The sequence below is a fragment of the Peromyscus leucopus genome, chromosome 4 (genome assembly GCF_004664715.2).
Source record: "Peromyscus leucopus breed LL Stock chromosome 4, UCI_PerLeu_2.1, whole genome shotgun sequence".
NCBI classification, from domain to species: Eukaryota; Metazoa; Chordata; class Mammalia; order Rodentia; family Cricetidae; genus Peromyscus; species Peromyscus leucopus.
The window spans coordinates 14260793-14285290 of NC_051066.1; the positions used below are offsets into that span (position 1 = coordinate 14260793).

Sequence of the window (24498 nt, forward strand, 5' to 3'; positions counted from 1 at the left end):
TACACTGGTGACCTACCTGTCACTTGGCGCCTCCAGAGACTCCCAACATATGCCACTAGGGACAATTTCCAGGACCATCTCTGCCTTCTGGCCCCTCCAGTTGTCCTGCAATCCCGGCCCCATGGGCGCAGCTCAGGTGTGGCCTCTAACCTGCCTGTGCAGAGGCTCCGCCCCACCCCCTGGCCTTCCAGCAACTGCTCCTGGGGTGTGCCCCTCCTTACTCCCCCACTGCCTCAGCCAGTCCCCAGGAAGCAGATGGGGCTGAGGGGGAGCCCACAGAGAAGACAGGTGGGAGGGCTCAATGGTGGCCTCAAGTCCAGTGAATCCAAGGGTGTAGACGGAGTTCCAGCACCTGACCCACTGAGAGGTTCACTAATGACCCAGCCCTTCCTGGGTCCCAAAGCTTTGGAATAGCGCCCCCCTCTGCCCAGCACACATTTCCTAACCATTCTAAACCTCGGGGGGAGGCAGAGGAAGAAGGGCCAGGTTGCGTGGGTGAGAGGAACAGACACCAGGCCTGCTGTATCTATGAGAAAGTGCAGTGCTTCAGGTACTATGTGGGCAGAGTCACACCACCAGTGTGGACATGCATGCGGGCCGTGAAGATACTTTTCTCCTCTCTCTGCCTCCCTGCCTTCCCAGTGGTGGGGAGGCACCAGGCTCTAACTTCCTGGACAGCAGCCCAGACATAGGACAGGGACAAGGGCAAGTCACAGCCCACGATCTTGCCTGGAAACTTCAGTAAACCCAGTTCCTAATCTGTCCCTCTACCCCATCCTCCTCAGCTGGGATCTGCCTTGGCTCCCAACTGCTCATCATAGCAGGTGTTCAGATGCCAGCTAGAGGCCCAGGTGGCACCTGGGCCCAGCTGGGTAGACAGCTCCCTTCTCTCTGCTCTGCAGAAGTAAGCTGGCAAGGACCCTGCAAATCAGGGAGACAGCCATCCTTGTTAAAGGGCCAGCAGCTTAGCTTGTGGGCTACAGGGTCAAAGGCAGCCGCGTGCAGAAGTGCAAATGGGGAGGGCTTCCTGGAAGAGGCGACCACAGAAGTGTTGCACTCTGGGCTAAGACGCAGGCTGGGTAGAACTGCCATCCCTGCAGATCACCTCTCATAGGGCCAGGTAGGCTGGGAAGGGAGCTTCCGGGATCACCGGCCCACAGTGTCCACTAACAGAGGGGAGAGGCCAAGAAGGGTCCCTAGGGCCTTGAGCTGCACTGACTACCCTCTTGCCCCGAGCTGCCCATCAGCTGTGGGAGGCCCCTCAAGAGCTACTTCTGGCAAGTGGGAACAGGGTGGCATCAGCCTTCCCATGTGAGAAGCAGGAAACTGGTGCAAAAGGGGGAGGCAAGAGAGGAAGGGGGTGCTCTGATCACCTTAGTCCAGCCATCTGCTGGGACCAGCCACTGCCAACCCATCAGGCTTGACCCAGCACCGGCACCCCACCCAGGGTTTTCACCATCCCTCTGTCCAGAAGGCCCTGCCAACTCTTGTTCATCCTTAAAAGCCAGTGCCCAGGAAGTTGCCTGGCCTGGTCCCATCCAGTCCTGACCCAACCGCTACCGGAACAGGCTTCGAGCCCACGATGTGCCCACACAAGGCCAGGTCTGATTCATTTCATTCCCCCCCGCAGCAGCCAGCAGGGTTCTTGGCACAGGCAGGTGATGGCTAGGGATTCGCTGCTGCAGAGACCTCAGTGTCTTCATCCATGAAATGGGGTGCCACATCCTGCCTGGAGCTTGCAGGAGGATGAAAAGGGTGGGCTCCCTTCTGCGAAAGCCTCCTGCATCCTGGCTGCCCAACCATGCTGGTGCTCAGCCTGTTCATGCCTTTACTGGTCACCCCCCCCCCCCCCCCAGCCAGTTTGCTATGTAGCCAGCCTGGGCCTCAGCTGCTCACCTCTGAAGTGCCTACCTCTCCACAGTGTCCCTCACTGAACCCACCCGCGAGGGGCTTCCTGGAACAGTGTGGGCAAGGGCCACCTGACCCAGAGCCCAGGTCATACTTGCTGGGCCCTAGGTTCAGCCTCTAAGCAGGGGGCCAGGGTCTAAGTCTCCCCAGGCCAGGCTGAAGACAAGGGATGGCGGGGCGCCAGGGCGTCCTCTTCCCAGGCTACAGGCAATACCAGGCGTGGGGGGAGCAGAGCCCATGCTAAACAAAATGCAAGCGATGCGAAGCCCCTCCCGCGGGGTCCTGGTCCCCCAGCAAGCGTCCCTACCTCTGGCCCACGTCGCTGCCTACGGAGCCCCCTCCACGGGCCGGCAGCAGAGGGCTGAGCCCATGCGGCTCCTCGGGGGCTGCAGCGCCGGCTGGGGTGTCCCCCGGGCCCGCCTTGCCCTCGGACGGCGAGCGCGGCAGCTTGGCCCGCGCCATCCTGCGGGAGCGCTTGGCGCGGGTGGCTGTGGCGGGGGCGGCGCCGGGCGCAACCACCGCGCGCTCGCTCCTCACCCTCAATGCGCAGCACAGTGGAATGGTCCGGGGTGGGGAGGGCGTCGTCTTGGCTCCCCATGCACCAAGGTCGGCCCCAGGCTCTTATCCCAACCTGGATGCCTCAAGGAGGACGCAGTTCCAGTAGACAGCTGTCCTACCTGCCTCCTACCAGAAGTAATAGTGACGGTGATAGCGGCCACTGCACTGAAGGGAGGGAATGCAGGAAGGGTAGCGGAGGAGACAGCTCATGTGGCCCTGGCAGCTCACTTCCAGAGGAAGTTTGGTGGAGAGATGAGATAGTCATTTCTGCTGGGCATGTACCCACGTCACAGGGTACTCCTGTGTGTCCTGGGAACCATTATCTATTATTCAGCATGGCAGGAAGCCCAGATCCCCACCCATCTTCTAATCCCTCCCTCAGACCTGGCCAAGTGAAGTGAGCCCACTGGTCAGATGGGAAATGATAAGTGTGTGCCTGTCCTCCTTCCTGTAGATGCTCAGGGTCCTCACCCTCCAATCCTGCCCACAAAGGGCAGTTACTGATGCCAGTGCACCGGATCCCCATCTTGTGGGTGGCAACTCCAGATACAGGGTATTTGTCTGTGCCAGGTACCCGGGGACCTGCGCAGTGTCCCCTCATAACCTGAGCAGAAGATGGGGAGGTGGCTGGGAGTGATTAAAGTCCTCGCCACACAAACTTGAGGACTTGTGTTCAATTCCCAGCACATACATTTAAAAAAAAAACAAAGTCAGACATGGTGACAGCACACACTTAAGATCAGAGAGCTGGAGAAGCAGACACAGACAAACTCCTGAAGGTTGCTGACCAGCTAGCCTCACCAAATTGGTGCGCCCCAGGCCCCACTAAAGAGATCTTGTCTCAAAATACAGAAACAAACGAGCAAACAAAACCAAGGGAGAACGTGACTGGGGAAGGCACCGAGGTTGACTTCCACAGACACGAGCACGACACACATCGGCTCACACTCACGTGAACAGACACATCCATCTGCACACTCCCCTCCCCACTAAACCAGACCAAACCAGAACAGCCCCAGCAGCGCACAGCGGGGAGACTGAGGCGCTGAGGGATGAAGTGGCCTCCCCCACTGAACTGAAGCATGAGGAGCAGAGCAGGGATTTGTCGGAGGACTAGATACCTCTGCAGCCACAGGATAGGGTTTTTCTAGCCCAGCCCATTCATTTCCCAGCGGAGGCTGCAGGTGACTCAGCCAGGTAACAGGTGGGTCGTAGCAGACAGGTGTCTATGCTGGGAAGCCTGGCTATCTGACTTCTGGCTGGGTACAGGAGTCTCTCTGGTGCACACTAGTCCTGACCGGCTGCCACAGCTGCAGGGTCTCCTGGTCCACAACAAACTTACATCACAGACCTCACAAAATAGGAGCTCACTATTCTCCTTTTCCGGAATTCCTTCACCATTGGATGGACCATCCATCCTTGGCCTTGCTGGACCTCCATGTACCCTGGCAAAACAAGACAACAACTCAGGGGACTGGGCCCTTTGCAGGGGCATGGCTGTACCATCTGCCTCTGGTAGAGAGAAGCCATCAGGGCCGGTGGACTGGGCCGCTGAGGGAAACCAAGGCGTAGTTTATGACCTCCTTCATGGATCCTCTACTGTGCTTGAGAAATGACTGCTAAGGGACCCCCCTATGAAGATGAGCTCATCTTAAGCCATAAAGAGATAGGTGGAATAATTAGTTCTTTAATGAGATACTGTACTTTTTCTTCCCAGTATCCTGCCCGCAGCTACCACAGAAGCTTGGGATCAGCAGCCTTGTGGGGCCATAAATCAGCTTGCTATTCTAGATTATCCAGAAAAATGTGATTCTCTCTCTCTCTCTCTCTCTCTCTCTCTCTCTCTCTCTCTCTCTCTCTCTCTCTCTCTCTCTCTCTCTCTTCTAAGCATGCTTTCCTTGTCACTTTGGACTATCCCCTCCCCCAATATTTTGGGCATCCTTACTCTTTCACTAAGGTCTCTATCCTCACCACATGATTGCTTGCCAGCCATGTGTCTGAACCCCATGCCAGCTTAAATGGCATGACTTTTCCCTTCTCTCTTCCATTTTCTTCCTCTAACAACAGCTGAAGATTTTTGCAGCTTGCCTGCCCGGCAGTTTTCCCTTTAAATTCGAACGAAATTGTTTTGTGTTTAAAAAAAAAAAAAAAAAAAAAAGATTGCCTTGCTGGCAATTCCAATTATCTGCCCCAGCTCCAAGTCCTCATAAAACCAGCCCTCAGTGTCTGAGCAAATATTCATGTGAGCATCCCCTGACTACACATCATCACAGCTCTTGCTAGTCCTAGAGGAATGAGGCATTTGTATCCAATGTATCCAAGTGCCCCTGCAGGTGGAAGGAAGCCCCTTCACCCTTCCCAGAGACCCAAGAAAGGACCATGAAACGCCCCAAGGGCATGTTGTGGGATGACCCACAGTGACATGTGGGGATCAAATTAAGACACATTAGGGCACAGTGTAACCAGGATAGACTGCAGCGAACAGAAAGTGCTGGAAGGACTTCAGGCACTTACAGCCACGCAGGAGCAAGGGTAAGGGGCTGCAAGAATGTCAGGGATGCAGGGCTCCATGTTCAGAGAGAACACATTCGCATCGCTGAGCCATGGCAGTAAGCCACGTGTGGGTTGCTCAGATGCCATATCTGAAGAGCACAGTGGGACAGAGACCTAGCTGCTTGCTCCAGCTTGTGTGGCACCTCTGTAGTGGGCGCTCAGAGTACCATGGGTCTTCATGTGTCCATGCAAATTCCCGGATTAGAGTCTGATAACAGACAAGAGGGTGAGGCCGACATCTCACCTGACGTGACTTGGAGCTGATCTATGTGAAGATCTTGGTGATAGTTGGGAATCTGAGGCAGGTAGGCAGGACCTGCTCTTCTTGTTGCTAAATCACATGGATCAGACAGATATATTTTTAAGCACAACTATCACCTCTGGTTCCAGAGTCTAGTGCTATTTCCTGTGTGGGAAGAGTAGCAGACCCACATTCCTTGGCACCTGGGCACAGTGGAGAGTGTCCAGTTGTCAGGGAGCCTGGTATGGAGTGAGTCGAAGAAGGAAAGATGGGTACCATGTGCCAGGCTTGGACAGTCTGGAGCCCCAAGTCTCCGTGGGACGAATGACATAGAAACCAAGGAATAAATGATCTCCTTTTAAGAATACTAGGCTGCAGGGGGCTGGAGAGATGGCTCAGAGGTTAACAACACTGGCTGCTCTTCCAGAGGTCCTGAGTTCAATTTGCAGCAACCACATGGTGGCTCACAACCATCTATAATGAGATCTGGTGCCCTCTTCTGGCCTGCAGGGATAATGCAGACAGAACACTGTACATGATAAATAAAATAAATCTTAAAAAACAAAAACAAATGAACAAACAAAAGAATACCAGGCTACAGATGACATTTCAAGTGGCCTTACAGGGAGAAATGTGTAGATCAAAGCCAACTGGAGTTGTCCCCTGTGGGTGAAATCTGCAGGGGCAGGTGATGTAATGGAGGGCATTGGAGGGCAGCCTTCCAGACCCAGGGTAGATAAATGAATATAGAAAAGGATAGAATCCAGTTCCTGAGGCCCTAGCCAGGACAGAGCACACCAGCATTACAAATATCCACAAAATAGTGTCAGAAGCAGGGTACTAAGAACAAGAGACAACAATCCCAGAGAGTTCAAGTACCAAAGAAAAGAAAAGGGAGCCAGAGACTACTATACCCAGCTAAGATGTCACCCAAGTCTACAGGAGAAATCTCAAGTCAGAGCAGTGTACAAGAACAAGGCATGCATGCAGACTCCATGCTTGAGAGAAAAATAACCTTGAAGGTCCTTTCATCCTGGTTACCATTTTAGGCTAAACTAGGACAACCGTAAATCCTGAGAATTCTTCCCACATGTCCCTGGTGGTGGATGGGTGGCAGCAACTAGCTGCCCTAACTTGCATTGTTGTCTAGCTGGGGAGATATCAGAACCTCTTAATAAGGTCATTCCCCCTCAGACTGTTACCATAGACAGAGTATGGGGCCCTAGGGCATACACAGCTGGATGCCCTGGATGCCTCAGGCAAGGTCCAGAATTGGGGTAGGTCCAGAGCTGGGCACATATAGCCCTTTCTACCTCTGGGGTTCCAGAAAGGCAGTGTGGTCATATGCACAGTGAAGAGAAAGAACAAAAATGGCTGCGTAACAGCCAAGAGTGAGAGAGTCCCAGTGTCTATGCACAATAAGGAACAAACCATTAGAGAGAACACCACTCAGTCTCAGCAGGGAGGAAGTCTGCCACATGCTACCACAGTGACGGATGTTGTACTGAGAAATAAGCCACTCAGAAAAGCATAGGCCCTGTGGCACTCTATTTATATGATGTGCCCAGAGTCCTTGGCTCCATAGAGACAGGCAGTAGAAGGTGGATGTCAGGGACTGGGGCTAAGGAGGCAGTGTTAGTGGGGATGGACAATGCTGGCAGCTGTACAGCAGTGTGACTCTGGGTACTGTACCAAGTGAGAGAGAAAGGACTCCAAAGACAGAGAGTCTAGCTGCCAGCAAAACCTAACCCCAGGCCACAAGGAAACTGGCCATCAGAGCTAGAAGCACTGTTTAGCTTATTGAGCACAAGGTTCAATAAAAGGAGCTCTGAGAGACCAGATAAGTATGCTTATCTCCACACACTGGGGTAGAGAGAGATTTTACAACTCAGGCTCCCCGAGGGCCCAGGCATCATCCCAATATTATAGAGTAATCACATTGAATCCAAAGAGATGGATGGAAATGGAGTTACTGACTAGGCAGATGGTCCTGATCACATGGCAGAGGCAGACAAGGCTCTAGGCATCTGAGAGTGGAGAACACTGTCTTTGAACCCCTGGGCAGAGTCCCCAATTGGCCTCAAGTGTTTAAATATACTTAGCATTTAGAAACACACTATACAAGGAGGGAAGAGCTATGCACTGAATTCCAAGAAAATAAGCTAAAGGACACAACACACTCAGATACTCATCCTCTTCAACCTACTGAACTTGAAGGACAAACAAAGGAATCTGTGGACACAAGATGGGGAAGGGTACCTATCAAGGGCAGAAGGAGCTGGCTTTCAGTTTTCTACAAGGAACAAAGTATGAGGGAATGATAGTTACAGGAAGATCTAGTGGGAGAAAAAGAGAGACAGACAACTATTACACCCTGCTAAAATATCACCCAGATCCCAGATACATAGAGATGTCTCAATTGCAGAGCAGAACACAAGAACATGGCGCAGGCACAAATACCTTTCTTTGTGGTGGGGGTGGACAACTTCCAAGGATATTAGCAGACAGTTCCAAGAAATACCAAACTGAAGTGCTCCATAATGGAAGCTCCACAATGGACGCCTGTGGTCAGTAGGAGCTGATGTAAATGGATTACAGCAAGTGACAGATAATTGTACAAAATCTGGTTACAGAACAGATTGTAACAATATTAAAGCTTGTCGAGTAAAGAGAATAATATAATTAGCAAACATTGGGAGTGTGCATGGTGCTGTGATTCAAAATAAAGATGCTCTGACCTGGGACTATGGACTATGTCCATCCTCACTGGAAGGACAGTCCCTGGGGACATCCTCAGGCAGGGGTGTTCTTAAGGCATTGCCACAGGGCGAGGAAGTCACAGACTGAACAGAGGCCAACTGGAAGGGTCAAGAGTCAGGACACCTGAGCATCAGAGGGGACAGTCACTGATACAGGTTACACAGGCTTCTGCTGGCTTCTAGTACTAGAAGCTTATTGGCTGAAAACATGTATGCATCTCACAGCTCTGGGTTGAGGAGTCCCATAGCAACTCTTGCCTCTTCCAGCTTCTAGTGACCATGTGCATTTCTCAGTGTGGGGTCTCTGGTTCCCTTATCTCCATTATCACATTAACCTCTGACTCTAATCTGGTCTGCTTGTCTCTCCACTAGGAGACCCTAGATGGTACCAGACCACCTAGAGAATCCTAAATACTCTCTCACCACAAGCTCTTAATCCCACTCGCAAAGTGTCTTCTGTCCTATATGATCACAAGACTCCAGGATCAGCACAGTGATATTAACACAAGATGTCACACATGACAAGTCAACATAACTGCAGAGTTAGTACATGATTCTCAGAGAGGAATACAGGAGCTATCTCTGTCATTGTGGGATCGCCATTAAACTTCATTACTTTGAGAGCTAGTGTCTTAGGGTTTCTATTGCTATAACAAAACACTAAGACCAAAAAGGAAGTTGGGGAAGAAAGGGTTTATTTGTCTCATTATATTGCTGTTCATCATTGAAGGAAGTCAGGAGAAGATCTCAAACAGGGCAGGAACCTGGAAGCAGGAGCTGATGCAGAAGCCATGGAGGGGTGTTGCTTACTGACTTGCTCCACATGACTTGCTCAGCCTGCTTTCTTATAGAACCCAGGACCACCAGCAGAGGGATGGCGCCACCCACCATGGGCTGGACCCTCCCCTATTGATCACTAATTGAGAAAACGCCTTACAGCTGGATCTCATAGAGGCATTTTCTCAGCTGAGGCTCCTTCCTTTCTGATGACTCCACCTTGTATCAAGCTGACACACAAAACCAGCCAGTACAGCTAGTAATTAAAGAGTGGAGGGTGTCTTCAGAAGGAATTATATTTCTGGGTGCACAATAGCCCTCCCTGGTGATCAAGTACCACTTTCAGATTGAGACTGAAGTGGGTAAAACAAGAAATAAGAAGGTACAGGGTGGTAGTGGATCACACCTTTAATCCTAGCACTTGGGAGGCAGAGGCAGGCAGATCTGAGTTCGAGGCCAGCCTGGTCTACAGAGTGAGTTCCAGGACAGCCAGAGCAGTTACACAGAAAAACCCTGTCTCAAAAAAGAAAGCAATAGAAGAAAGAAAGAAAGAAAGAAAGAAAGAAAGGAGGGAAGGAGGGAAGGAGGGAAGGAAGGGAGGGAGGGAAGAGGGAGGAAGGGAGGGAGGGAGGGAGGAAGGAAGGAAGGAAGGAAGGAAGGAAGGAAGGAAGGAAAGAAGGAAGAAGGCATATAGCCCAGCTCCTGGGGGGAATGTCAGGATGGGTGGGAACAGATGTTTACAAGGGGCCCAAAGTCCTTAGGTGCACAGAGGAGGAGGAGCTGGATCTTACTGTGATCTTGTAGTGATAAAAGGGATGTTTAACTAACTGCCGTCTGGCCAACTCTAATGGGGATACCCAAGCCTGGAGGCAACACATAAATCACAATGGTCCCAACATCAGGCAAGTTTGGTCCAGTAGGCCTCAGACCCAGAGTCCAGCTTACAAAGGACATGCAGTTAGAGGAGGATATGACCCCCCATGAAGAGGTCACCAGATACTTGCAGCCAGAAAGGTCACACTTGGCCAGAGGCTGCCATTGAACTACTGTGCTCACAGCTGGGAGCAGCACACACTTGTTCTGCGGTTCAGAGCCAGGTACGGCCAATTCAGGGTCTCATGAACCTTGAGTCCAAATGTCAGCAGGCTGAGTTCTCCTAGGGGGTTTGGGGACAAACCCTGCTTCCATGACAGTCAGGGGTCCCAGGAGGGTAGAACCAACAGAACACGAACAGTGCACAGCCACAGGAGAGGGTTTGTTGGGGAACTGGTGGATGATGGAGGCTATGTCCCACAACAAGCCGAGTGCAGGAGGAGACCTTGGGTGCTACAGAGAGACCCCATCCATGTCTACAGGCCTCAGGCCCTCCATCATCTCTATGTTAAATCTCTCCGGCTTATGTTTTGAATTCTTTCCCCCACCCCAAGTCCAACACCCATAATCTGCATCCCAGGCAAATGCTGCCTCACTGAACTGCAGCCCAGCCCTTTGCCCCTCTCTTAGAGGACACTTGTGACTGCATTTCAGAATCACTCTGCTCTCCCAAATCCCCCACAGAACCCACACCTTCAAGGTAACGTATGGTCTTAGTCTCTGGGCTCAGGAACCGGCCATGGACATGTTTTGAAGGTTTTTGTTCAGTGACCTGGGAAAGGGTCTCTGGCAGACCCGTTAGCTATATGGGTGGTCCTTGACTCTCCAGAGGCCCCCATCTCCTGCCAAAAGGATGCAGGTGGATGTGAGGCAAGCCGGGGGTCACAGTGGTACTGCAGGGAAGGGGGCAGGACCTCTCAGTTGTTGGTCTGGAGCCTGGGAGGGCAGAAACAACTTTGGCATGTGGTAGTGGTGGGGGGACTGCCTAGGCCAATGCCATATCTTCCTCTGAGGACATTACAGCCCCTGCCAGGCTCAAGAGGGTCTCCTCCAGGTGAGACATAGATCAAGCTCCCCTTCCCCTTCCAGGCCTACACAAATTAATCAAGTTGACAGTGGGGTAGACTGAGGCCTTGGGCCAAGTCTGTCAGGGCCTTGAGGGGCAAGAGAGCCCCATCTTCCTGGGGTAGCCGGGTGGCACTTGCTGAAGAGCTTCTGGAGGGTGGAAGGGGGGTGTGGGTGGAGAGGTGGAGCAAGACAGGAGCCCTCATGGGCCAGACCCTGAAGGTGTGGCTCTGCCCACATCCAAGCAACAGAAGATGGATAGGGGAACTTCTGGGCTCAGAACTTCACCGTATAGTTGCCCGGACTGACTCTGCTCCCAGGGAGCTCTCTATCTCTGGGTGTCCAAGCACTTCATGGGGCTTGAGACCCAGGGACAGTACCCTGGACCCTACAGAGCGAGGATCTGCCTGGCCTTGCTGGTTGGTGGCTTTCCTGCCCAGCACAGAGTGATGAAGACTCCCACATAAGTCCTCAGCCTGCCCTGAGGCACCTTCACCACCCTCCTCAGTTCAGCCTGGTCAGGACCCCCTCCTTCCTACTTCTTACTGCTACCCCCCCACTACAGGCCATCTCTCCCCTAGAAGAGATGGGGACTCCTCTTGGCTGCAAAGGGTCTTTTTCTTAGGCTCTCAGGGAAGTCAAGGTTGTAAGGATGCAGTCTCCACCACTAGTCCGAATATTCAGAATCAGCTGGCAAGCTGGCCCTTATTGTTTCTGTGAGGTGGCTGACTTATCAGGAGGTTCCTACTGCATTCCACCTCATCCGGTATGAGTTGGACTTCTCATGTCATTTCCACTTTCCAGTGTACTTCCAGGCTACTGAGGTTCTCCTAGGAAAGCAGCCTAGTGCCCAGATGAGGCTGTATTGTCAGGTGCCATCTTCAGAGCTGGTACCATGGGGACTGGCATAGCATTCTCCCCATTAGTGACTGCCAGCTTCTTGGCTCTGGCCTCTTATGACACCTGCACCCTCTGATGGTGGTATTGGTGTTCTTGGGCCACTGTAACTGAGTGTCTTGAAGTCACAGTACCTGACGAGCTCTCAGTTCTCGGGTCTGTGAGGAGGACAGATGTCCAGAGTTGGGGCTGGCTGGTCCATGCCAGGTTAGCTCTGCAGACCATAGCTATGTGGCCTCAGCAAGGTGCACTTCGAAGAGCCTGTCCCTCACTAGTGACAATGTTGTCTATTCCCTTAAGCCTGAGAGGCTGCTGCCCACATGAGTGTTTACAACCCCTCCCACGTGTGTATGTTGTGTTGTGTGCATGTGCATGCACATGTGTGTAGAGCCAGAGGACACCCTTTGGTGCCATACTCAGGAACACTCCCCTGTTCCACCTTTGTGACAGGGTCACTCACTGGCTTGGAGTTCACAAATTATGCTAGACTGTCTGGCCAGAGAATCCCCGTTTCTGCCTCCCAGTATCGAGACTACAAGAACCAGCCACCACACCTGGCTTTTTTATGTGGTTTCTAAGCATTGATCTCAGGTCCTCACACTTGCAAGAGGGGCACTTTACCAACTGAGCCATCTCAGCCTTACAGATGTGTGTGGCTGATTAGAGGCTAGGATAGGGTCCGCATTGGGGCACCTGATGTGCTACAGTGGGGGAGGGAATACAGGCAGAGGCTCTCTCTAGGGATTAAGGGAACCCCGCACAAACGTCCAAGTTCGATGACTCTGAAGCCACAGCCCTGTCTAGTCCCGTGAGTCTTTCTGCAGCAGCCAGACCTACCAGGGACTGACCCATGTCTTCCCGATTTCCTCTGCTGAAGCCTCCACTCCACTGGGAAGGTGTAGGATGGTGTAGGAGCGATCGGGTTGAATGAGATCTTAAGATGAGCCTCACCACAGGATTAGTGCTCTTGTAGGGAAAGAAGCCCGAGGAAACTCTTTTCAACAGTCAACACTCTACCTACCAGCACCTGTTGGACACTTCTGGCCCCCAGGAATCTGACTGACACTTCTGGCCCCCAAGTCTATGAGAATAACTGTCTGTACTGGAAGCTGCCTCTGAGGGTTATTCAGTGACTGCTCATGACAATCCACAGCTGACAAAGATGAAGAGCAAACACAAGATACCTCCTGTTCGCACTCAAATGGAGGAGCTCAGAGTGGCTCATACAGCAGGCTATCGGAGGTGTATCGGGGATCCCCAGGAATGACAATGTCCCTCTCCCAACTAATCATAGTCTCTGGGTGACTCCACAGAGGACCATCCTCCCCACTCCCTACCCCCACACTAGCCCTCTGGGTTCTGTTTTATGCTAATTCAGGAGGGATCTAATTTTGAGTCACACGATCGAGTCACTAGGATGTGGGCACAGAACATGGGCTTAGAAGGGCCAAGCAAGGTGCCCAGCTGTGTTGACTCAGGATGATGTGAGGCATTCAGCCCCTGGAGATGCCAGATTCATCATCTCAGGGAGTCTCTGGGCATCACAGACAGGACATGGAAGAACTAGACTAGACTAGTTATGGTGGATGACTCAGGTGGTGAGAAAAGCTGTCCCACATGAACGGGATGGGTGCTCCTTCTCATCCACAGACCCACAAGGTCATGACCATACTCTCTTAGCTCACAAACGTACTCTGTACTGACACCTCTCACGGTCACTGTGTTCTAGTCCCTTTATTCTATTCTATCTGTTGGTCCTTGTTTTTATCTTCCCAGGGCCCAAGCTCTGGGGTGGCAGCCCAAGTCCCAGAGTCCATGACCAGGCCAGGGATACCAGAAAGACGGAGGTATAGCTAACCCTGGGGCTACAACTCTATATCAAGGGGTCACCTGGCTTCTCTGCCCTTTACTCTGCCCCAGGACTCGCCTCCCAGGCTCTGTTCCTTGTTATGGATCCCAGGAGAGAGCAGGGGGACATATCAGGTGAGCCCCTGTATAGCTAAGTGTGGAGACATGAGGAAACCTGGTCCCAGAAAAGTCTCAACCTGCATCTCGCTCAGGACACCTGAGAGTACCTGGAACATTCCAGAACCTTTCAGACCCCATCCTAATTCTTCTTGTTCAAACCAGGACTTGATTCAATCGTATAGGAGACATAAGAGGGTATCCTGGGGCACTGAAGGATGGAGAGCACACTGACATCCAGGGTTATGGATGTCACAGGAGCCCACAGAGCTGGCCCTTCTGATTCGGATGACCCACTCACCTCACCTGAGCACCCCAGCCCAGAGGAGGGTGCAGAGAAAGTCAGAGCAGCAGGACTAGGCCTCCCCTGCTCATCAGTCAAGCCTGTGCAGAGCCTGGGAAGCACCCAGATGGCATTTTAAATGTAAGTCCCCATGGGAGGCAGCCCCACCTGGTGATTCCCTGGGCTCAGAAGCCTTGGGCAGGAACAAAGGGTAGAAACCAGTGCCAGCCAGTTGAAGCGCTCAGCTTGCTCCAGGGCCACTCTGTCCCTGCCATCTGATCCCACCTGGCAGGGCTACCGTCATCCCCTGTTCTGTCCTCTGCCGTGACAGCTCCCATCTCCTGCCCCATCAGTTCCCTCGAAGCCTGCTCTCAGCAGCCGTGAGGCTCCAGCTGACTAGGTAGCTCAAGTCCAGAGCATGGTGGCCTTTCAGGGGGTTCCCAGCCCAGAAGGATACAGTTTCAGTCAGATCCCATGCTCCATCCCTTCCTGTCCTGATGAGGACTGTTGCCTCCGTCCTCATCACCAGTGGATCCTTCTTGAACCCTTTCTGTCCTCCTGGACTCTTGGCCAGGCATGACCTCCACATTCCACCCACCATTACTTTGGCTCAAGCCAGGCCACACCCTCCATCCTGCCAGCTCCCTTCCCCTTTCAGATACCTGATGCCTGTTCCTCTTCTGTGGGTTAACCTGGGAGCCACAAGGAACCCCAAAGGAGGACCAGTGGTGCTCCTAGTCCCTCCTCCCACCCTAGAGCTTCCCTTGAGGGCTTCATGCACAAATTCTGGTCCCAGTGCCCCCGGGCACCTGATGCTGGCTCAAGATGCAGATAGTGGGCTACTTGTCCTGGAAGGGATGTCCGGAGAGTGGGGTGCATGTAGGACTGCCCAGCAGAGGCAGAGCCTGGGGGTTCTGTTCCAGAGTGGTGATACACAGTAGAAGGAGTGGAAGTACGATGAGGAAAGGGTGTGGGAAGGTGTGGCGGTGGTTGGGATGTGGAGCCAGGCTCTGGCCCCGAGGGCAAGCACACTCAAGAGTGGATGGGGAGGGCACTTAGTGGGCACCCAGCTATCGGAGGCACTTGTCAGACAGTCCTGATGATCCTGGTGGAGTTCTCCACACCCAGCTCAGCTCCACACCATCAGCAGCACTGCCCAGCCCAACTCTACCCTCATTAACAACTGCAGTGAGAGGTTCTGAGTGCAAGAATGTCCCTGGAGGCACCCTTCCTGTATCTCTCTGCTTGGAGACCTGGGTGGAGGGCCTGCATCTCCTGAGAAGGATCCAGCCCAGTTCCCAAAGAGCAATTGACCCTCTTCAGTTCCTGGCAGGCTGGGAAAGGGGGCACCATAGTCTCTGTACTCCATGCCTCTGTCCTCAATTGGGGGTGCCCCTCTGCCCTGGTAATAAGGGCAATGCCTGTCGCCCCATTTTTCTGGTTATGTCATAAAATACTCAATGCTGTTGCCTCAGAGAAATGAGCCAAGGTCCATTCCACTGTCTGAGAGCTAGGGACAGCACAAATGAGGCCTGCTCTGGCTTGCCATCTGCAGCAGCACCTTGGACTCCTGAAGAGTCCTCCCCGCTCCAAGGCTTGAACTGAGGAGGCTAATCCAGGGTCAAACCTGCTCCCACCTGCCTGGAGCCCAGCCAGTGGTCACCCGCTAGGTCCCATGTCCCCGTGGTTGGCTATTCTGAGCAGCCGGGTATTGGCCTGTACATCTTGCAGACAAAGCCCCAGTGGTGGTGCAGAAACCCGGGTTTCCTCTTACAGGCCAAGGACAGGACTCTGAAATTAAGACACGCCTACAAGACCTCAGCCTGAGGCTTCTCGTGCCATCCTCCCAGGGGTCTTTACTCATTCAGAGAGAGGATCTGAGTCTGTGTCCCCCAGACCTGGAAGGGTGGTTCCATGTTGAGAGGGCACCCAACCTTGTTAAGATGCCCCAGACCCTGGAGCTGGAACAGTAAGATGCCATGCAGAGGACCTAGAACCTTGGATGTGACAGGATGCACTGAGCTCCCTCTGACTGCTGCTTCCCAGAAGACCCCAGGACTCAGACTCAGCCCAAAAGGTGAGAGTTTACCCAGGGCTACATGGGCTCCTAATGTGGGTGAGATCTCAACTCTGCCCCTCATGGGCTGTGTGCAGTACGCAGTATCCTCAAGAGTGGCCAGGCTGGCAGTGCAGCCTCATTTGTCCACGTGGGTGGCTGAGCACCTCCCTGTCAAGGCCTCTGAGGCTGTGGTGACTCACCACCAGTGGCTTTATTTCTCTGGAGAACAGAAAACCCACACGGCCCTTCCTGCCAGCTTACAGCCTGCCAAGAGTTGGGGTGCAGCTCACCCCACTTTGGCCCTGCAGAGCTAGCTATAGGGCAAAACTGGGGGTGGGGAGAGTGGGGTGAGGCTAAACCTCTAGTCTGCACCCATGCTTTGCTGGAGCAGCTCACACTTACCCCAGATCCCCCCTCACTGAGACCACTGCCCTGGGTCCTGGAGGTTCTATGCTGCACTATCCGGTCACAAAAGCCCATCATTGGCATCCTAAGACCCCATCCCAGGACCCCAACCTGCTACTCCACAGAACTCCTAAGAGTGGGTGGGACAGATGGAGCCTGTCCTTCCTTTCTATCCCAGACTAAGCACGCCTAGACACATGGCACAGCTGCCTGGTTCATCATCATACTTGGGAAAGTGCCCCCAGTCCCACCCTTCACTTTGAGAACCAGTGATGGTGCAGAAGGAAGAAGGGAAAGGCCTGGGGGATGAGGAGGAAAGGGACAAGGCTCCTCAAGTGGGAGTGACGGCAGGGCCATCGGGCCAGGTCCCAAGCAGCAGGAGGGACCATCCAACACCTGTCCTCCCTGCCCTTAGGTTGAAGTCTGCTCAGAGCCGGGTCTATGTACAACAGGGCTCAGGTGTTCCAGGACAGATCTCAGCCCACAGTTTTCTGCCCGTGATGAGGACCTGGGGACTGAGAGGGGCCAGAGCCACTCACTCTCTGCAGCTGATATGAAAGCAGCCCCTGAGAGAGATGGGGGAGAGGGTTACAGATAAGGGAGTGACTTGGAAGAGGAGGGAGATCTTTCAGGATGATGCTCTGGGTTTCTCAGAGTTGAGGGCTGTGCCAGCTCTGGTTATTTTCAGTTTTACTGTTTTAAAATTTATGTTTCATATATTTCACAATCAAAAGTACTGAACAAAGTGTCATGGACCTGATAGCAGTTTTTTACCCCACTGGGGCAGAAGACAATTGTTGCCAGGCAGACTGTGACTGCCACCGTATGGCTGACAACAGAAACCTTCACTATCCATGGCTAGAAGGGGAGGCATAGTCTTTCAGTTACATCAACCACAGTCACTGGCATCTGTCTAGTCAGGCACCAGGCACTTCAGGGAGAAGGATGCTGTTTCTTACCCAGCACTGGGAGAATCTTCTGCAGCTGCTATTTCCTGGAATTCATCAAATCCCAGTGGAACGGGCACCCAGGAAGAAGGGGGCACTGACTTAGGATGTCAGGCACAGGATATTGGACCCACCGAAGGCCCAGCCCTGGCCTGTGAGGGTCCCAGGAGGACAAAAGAATCCCCACCTACAGATGGCAGGGCCAAGACTACCATCTCTCCATGTCTGAGAAGACATTGCTAACTAGACCACCGCCAGGACATCCTTCTTGGACAGGTTTGTCTGTTACAGCAGCCCTTGACTCAAAAGACAAGAAAGCACAAAAATTTAAAAGCACCTCTACACCAGCAGTGGCACACAACTGCACTTGAGGAGCTGAGGCAGGAGGATAGTGAATCAAAGCAAGTCCCAATTATATAGCAAAAGACAAATGAATAAACACACCTGCACAGTACCCAGACTCCCTTCTTGGTTCTAATCAGTGAAGACTTGGCACACACACACACACACACACACACACACACACACACACACACACACACACCTTCGCCCTGCTCTGTGTGATTGATGGTTCTCAACACCAAGGGAGATCTGGTAGGATATAGTTTCCAGAGGACAAAGCAACTGACTGTCAAGATAATTCTTCGCATGCACTCCAGCTCTGTACACATAGTCCCCACACACTGACCTACTCACAGAAATGATTTCTTTTCCAGTGTGATTCCAGCAGTTGGTTTCTTAAGTGCCCAGTGTGTGTCCTGACAATTTGCAGGCTCGTGTGCTTTCTGTTCTAACTCAAGTAATTGCATTGTTTGGGGAGAACTACATCCCAGTCCAGGGTTGGGGGGGGGGGACCTAGCCTTGGGAAGGTGACGCAGAGAAGTGGAGGTTCCTGATCATAAGCCTTCTCCTCTCCAACCAGCCTTCACAGTCTGCCAGAGTCCTTCACCATCTTTCCTTGCTGGTGTGAAAGCGCCTCCCCTGAGGCTGACAGCGAGAACAGTAATGTTTACCCAAGACAGTTATTTGGGGAAAAGGCAGAAAGAGATCTTTCTTTCCAGCTTCTTGCTGAGCCTCTCCACTTAGGAGTTATTCCCATGGGCTCATTTTGTTGATCCCTGCTTAAAGCACAGAGGAGAATTTGAGGCAAGGGAACGTCATAACACCTTCACTCTGAAAATGTGACCACGCTGAAAATGAGCCTGAAGGACGCTGACCCCTGGTGACTTCCTGCTCGGGGCTGCGGGGCTCCGTGGCCCTATTGCGTTGAGTTCTGGCTGGTCCCCAAATCAATGGTGCGCTGGGTTTGGGACTAAGAGAGAGTGCTCCCCGGGAGACAGAGCTAGCTCCCTACTCCCTCCCCCCCCCCCCAACTCCGAGCAGCTCAGTCTCAGAGCCTGCTAGCACCGGGGTCCGAGTCCGGCTCCAAACCCCTTCAGGGAGATGCACCCCAATCCCAACCCATCCAAAACTTCTCGCCAGGGAAGCCTGAAGCCCGGAAAGTTGAAGGGCGATGCGGCTGTGGGGGTGGGTGGGTGGGGGTGCATACGGGGCTCAGCACCTCGGACAGCTCCGTCACTTACCTATCATCGTTCGGGAAAGGCTGGTCGCCCAGAAGCAGGTCACGGAATCGGTACCGCGGCGGCAAGGGCAGCACCTCCGTGTCCCGGTCGTTCATTGTTGAGACTGGCGGCGTCCAGGAGCACGTCCCCGCGGCCGACTTTCCCCGCGCAGGGCCGCCTGCTGCACACGGCAGCGCCCCCTCACCGCCCGCGCCCTCGCTGGACTCCGCGCAGACCCCCGGCCAGCAGCTTCTGGACCTCTGCGACCCCCCCGGGGGCGGGGCAAGCACCTGCAGGGGGCGGGACTGAGGGAGGGGCTAGGCAGGGGCGGGGCGCCTTCCGGGTCCTCTGGGCCCTGTATGAGGCTCTTTTCCTGCCACCCCAGGATGTGTGGAGATGGGAGTGGTCATGGCTAACTCTAGAACAGCCTTTACGAAGGTCCCTGGTCTTCTTTGGGTTGGCATGGGAGCCCTTTTCTTCCCTGGACCTGGGCCAGGCAAGCCTCCCAGCCTCCACAGTCCAGCTCCAAGACCATTTGCTCAGCTTTCTTCAGGTTCTGGAGCCCGGTGTCTCCATCCTCAAGGCCTCCTCTCAGCCTCTCTCACTACTGAATGGCAAGAGACAGTTTGAGACCCTTTAGGGTCAACAAATTGGAAGAAATGAGAGCCACGACTCTGGGCTTCCACAGACTCTTACCCAATCATGGGAGTCCGGCGTAATGACATGTATGTAGAGCTTGGGGGTGGGGCAGCCTATGTACACCAGGAAGGTCTCCTCCCCAGCGGCCAGCAGTCCTCCGACCCTTTGCCTTCCCGTCTTCCTCTTCCTCCAATATTCAGCTGCACTCACTATACACAGCATCTGGAGCGGGGCTGGCAGAGTCTCCCAGACTCCAGTTCTCTGCCTCCTGGGGCAACAAGCTGGACATACCTATCCTGAAGCCCAAGAATCCCTAACTATCTGTAGAAACCCCGACTTACAGCATTGGACCCAGTAAGCAACTTACATATACCAGGAGAGCACAGGCTCAGACCCACGGTACCCACGAAGCGATGGAGCTGCGGGCCTTGGCCCAAGTGGGGCACTGTAGTCCACTGGGCTCCTGACCTAACCAGAGTCCTGTGCTTCCTGTGCCCTGGCATGGCAGAGCTTCTTGGGGAGCTTCAGCCCCAGGCCAGTCTCAGTCTATGCTTCCAGCGGCCCATGGTAGGATGCAGGAGGTGGAACTCCTAATGCCCGACTCTCAGACTGAGCAGTGCCCCAGCTTGGCTCAGCCAAAAGCAAAGAGCCCAAGAAGGCAGCCAGTCTTCACACTCACATACTCAGCACTAGCCTCCTGGGCCTGTTGAAGCTTCTCTAAATAAGGACTGAGGGCAAGGGGTTTGTCCTGTGTTTGTCCAAAGTAGGTCACAGGCTGTGTGGCTGGCTGGCATGAGGGCAGAAGAAGAAGGGAGCATTTGCTTCAGGCAGGGGTTGAACTCTCTCATTCTCAAGTTGGGAAGAGTGTATGGGCTCCCTGGGCTTCCCCCACCCCCAGACTATCAGCAGGCAGGTAAGTATGGGTACTCCCTCCCTCTGGAGGGGGGGGATGCTCAGTGGCTGTCTCAGGCCATGGCTGCCAGTGACAACACTCACGTGTTTCTCAGGTCACAGATTCAATCTCCAGGATCTGGCAGCCCTTGAAAAATAACATTTTCCTAATTGCATCCGTGGAGTTGCTTGTTTTTTCTTAGTCACAAGCTGGCTGGGCCTGGGGAGGTACTGGGAGGTGGGAAAGCATGTGGCCAGGGGGCAGGGCTATATTTCCTTTGGCAAGCCTCCAGGGACCACCCCGTCCCTAGGAGCTCCTCTCTCTGCTGTTCTGACCTTCTGGGCACTTCTGAGCTTTCTCTCCTGGCCTTAAGCTCTAGTAGGGGTGTGTGTGGGGGGAGAACCTCTGCTTACTTCAGGGGGCCCCAGGGGAAGGAAATGCACCTGGAGTCCAGAGGCCTGGCCCCACCCCCACCCAGCTGTGGTTTGGGATGAGTGACAAGGGCAGGCTGTCCTTGCAGCCTTGGAGTGCTGCTGTAACACACGAGTGAGCAGGCAATGTGAGCAGGCATCCCACAGACCTCCTGGCACCATTTCCCTTCATGTTCCCTGGGCAGTGCCTACCCCTTCCATACCCTATGAACTTGAACATGACTGTTGTGCAGGCCAGGGGCCCCAGAGCCTCTTAGAAGAGTGCCCATGGTAGGGGAGATGTGGTTGAAATTCTGCTCACTGCACAGTCTGGGCATTGGGGACAGTGTGGGGACTCAGATGTGTTGGGAAGAATTTGGGGGCATGCAGGGCAGGGCAACTAGGGGATTCTGTAAAGGTGGAAGCAAGAACACTTCCTGATCTGCTTTCCATTCCTTCCCTAGTGACCCTGGGAGAGCCCAGGAGGCAGCTAGGATCCAGAGTTGATCTTTACTATCTATCTTCTGTGAGATGGCTGTGCCAGTGAATGCTTGTTTCTATAAGAATTTGATGTTTTGTGACTCAAAGAAGTTGTTCACATCTCAGGCCCTCAGCCCACCCTTAGGACAAGGTATGGAGTTCAGCTTATGAGACTCACAGCCCACCCCACCCCCACCTCAAGTCAAAGGCAGAGCCAGCAAGGCATAGTATTGCTCTCCCAAGAAAGTCTGTCAGCTCTGGCTGAGAGCTACCTGTTCCTCTCAGGGGCCCAGTGATGGTCAAGGGTTCTAACTGCCTGGGTAGGTAGCCTTAAGCAAGTCCCTTCACCTGAATCTTGGTTTCCTCATCTGGAAATGAATGTATCCATGTTGTTTGTCCTCACAGGGCCATTGTAGAATAGCAGAATAGTAACAGGATGGTAAGCATGAGTTGCTCTGTGCAGCACTATTGAATCTTAACAATTCCTAGTTTGGGACAGAGCTCAAGTTGGGCCTCAGGGCCAACCTGTCCAGGTCATCTGGAAGACCGTTTGGAGGGCTTAGTCTTAGGTCACCAGTCTAGGTGATCCATCCAGAGAGGGCAAAGAGGACACAGCCCAGCATTCACGACAGCACGGGTACTCACCGGAGTGCATGAAATTACGGCCTGACTCTGAAGCCTTCTCAGTAGCTGTTCAGTGCTAGGCTCCTCCAGGAGCCACATGGTAGCACAGAATGATGAGAACATCCCTAAGCAGGACTGTTACCAGCCCTTGTACAAGGTGAGGGCATACGGATTCAGAAGTGTCAGAAGCTCAAGGATGCTCCAGGGCAGAGCCCTGGGAGTGTTGATGCTACAACCATCCTATCAGTAACAAAGTGCCTGGTAAAAGCAACCTAAGGAACAAAAGATTCATTATGGCTCACAGTCGAAGGGTACAGTCCACCATGGTAGAGAAGACATGGCTGCAGGAAGGTGAGGCCGCCGGTCACATGACATCCAGTCAGGAAGTAGAGAGAGATACATGTTAGTGCTGAGTTCACTTTCTCCTTTTTTATTCAGTCTGGGTCCCCAGCCCACAGAATCACGCTGCCCACACTTAGGGTGGGTCTTCATACCTCAGTTAACTTAACCTAGGAACTCTTTCAGACACACCCAGAAAGTTGTCTCTAGGTGACTCTAGATGCTGTTGAGTTAACCATCAATATTAACCATCACACATCTACTCCTTGTCAGCTTGACATCTAGACATATCACTTTTAAGTTATAAACTTTTCTCCTCTTATCCCTAAAGGCTTAAAACTGTTTAATAATGTAAAATATATTTATTCCAGCTTAAGTCTTATCTGAGACTCAAGGCAAACTCTTAACTGTGAGCTCCTACAAAACAGAGAGAGAGAGAGAGAGAGAGAGAGAGAGAGAGAGAGAGAGAGAGATGCTTGCAATATATAGTGGCATGCAGTAAACACTCCCCCTCCAAAAGGGAGGAATGGGAGCATACCAAGGAACAATCAGACTGAAATGAGTCTGAAAGCCAGTGGGGGAAACACCAAACCCTGTAGCTCCATGTTGGGCATCTGAGGCTCATGATAGTATCAGTTGCAGTCCAAAGATAGCCACCCACTTCCAGCTCTGCTGCCTCTATCTTGTGGTAGGAGAGCTTGGATTACAGATGTGCTACTGCATTCATTTTTTTTTTCATGGGTTCAGGGCCGGAACTCAGGTCAGCAGCCTTGAGAGTACACATAGTCTCTCTTGTGGGCCAACTCCACTCCAAGCTTTCAGCTCCCCTCAGCTAATATCCTATGGTCTTGGCATTGCCAACATCCTAGGGTCTCCACTGCAGCTCAGATTTCACCTTCACAGTTTTACAAAATGGTCTCATTTACACAATGAACTCATGTGTTTGAATGCTTGGCCTATAGAGAGTTGGCATTATTAGGAGGTGTGTCCTTGTTGGAGTAGGTGTGGCCTTGTTGGAGGAAGTGTGTCACTGTGGGAGTGGGCTTTGAGGTCTCATATGCTACACCCAGTGTGGGGGACAGTTCACTTCCTGTTGCCTGCAGATCAACATATAGAACTCTCAGTTACCTGTTCAGTACCATGCCTGCCTGCAGGCTGCCCTGCTTCCTGCCATGATGATAATAGACTAAATCTTTGAAACTGTAAGCTGTAAGCCAGCCCCAATTAAATATTTTCCTTTATAAGAGTCGCTGTGGTCATGATGTCTCTTCACAGTACTAAAAACCCTAAGACAGAAGATGGTGCCAGAAGTCAGCTTTACTGTGACAGGTTTGACCATATTTTTGGAACTTTGGGTTAAGAAAGCAGTGGAATGCTTTAAGTGCTGCTTAATGGGCCATACTAGTAGGAGCATGGAAGGCTGTGGTGCTTGAGGGTGATCTGAACTGTGAGTACCTGGATCAAGCAATTTCAGAGGAGAAGAATTTTAGTATTTTGCCTAGAGATCATTCTTGTGATATTTTGGTGAAGAATGTGGCTGTGTTTTGCCCTTGTCTGAAGAATGTGATTGAGGCTAAAGTGAAGAGATTTGGATTAATTCTGTTGGCAGAGGAAATCTTAAAACAGGCTGGTGTTGATTCTGTCAGGTGATTATTAGTGTTCATGCTTATAAAGATCTATAATGAAAAGGCACAAGCTGAGCAAGGAAAGTTTAAAAATGTACAATTTGAGGAGAAAAGGGCACCAGAAAGTGGAATGGAGTTAAGTCCTGTATTCAAGGAGATGAACAGATTGAAGAAAAGCCTGATGCTAAATGGAATAAAGGGAGTGGTGCCCTTAGGGCAAGACCCCACCCAGCTTATGAAAAGGAATTAAGGGAAAGCTTAGAGCTGAGTGTGGTGGTCCACATCTTTAATCCCAGCACTCCAGAGGCAGAGGCAGGGAGATCTTGAGTTTCTGGCCAGCCTGATCTACAGATCCAGTTTCAGGACAACCAAGCTTGAGCAATGAAGGAAACCATCAAAAACAGAAAGCTGGTGAAGATGCAATTGAATGAGGAGGCCATGTTCCAACCCCAGCAAGCAGCATAACTTGGCAACTTTAGCCACATGATTCTGGCTTTAGGGTCAAGGATAGAAGAAAGGGGTTATGGAATCTCCCTCCATGACTAAGGAAAGCTGCTGAAGCCAGGTGTGTAGCCAGGGTGTCCCTGCATGGAGGCCCAGAGAAGCCATTGTGTGAAGCTATGAAGGTGAAGCCTGG

At 52.6% G+C, this 24498-nt stretch overlaps 1 protein-coding gene across 9 annotated transcripts in view; it reads right to left on the reverse strand.

Moving 5' to 3' along the window:
- Kcnt1 (potassium sodium-activated channel subfamily T member 1) overlaps positions 1 to 19104 on the reverse strand; it is a 63555-nt gene extending 44451 nt beyond the window's left edge. For 4 of the 9 annotated variants that reach the window (XM_028868786.2, XM_028868785.2, XM_028868787.2 and 1 more), the window contains exon 1: positions 2216 to 2411. In XM_028868786.2, the coding sequence (XP_028724619.1) occupies positions 2216 to 2370 (155 nt within the window). In that variant the 5' untranslated portion in view covers positions 2371 to 2411. Of the gene's footprint in view, positions 1 to 2215; positions 2413 to 18873 lie in introns of those variants that run through there. The other 5 variants (XM_028868789.2, XM_028868790.2, XM_028868793.2 and 2 more) reach the window with 3 other exon arrangements.
- Between the last annotated feature and the right edge of the window lie 5394 nt (positions 19105 to 24498).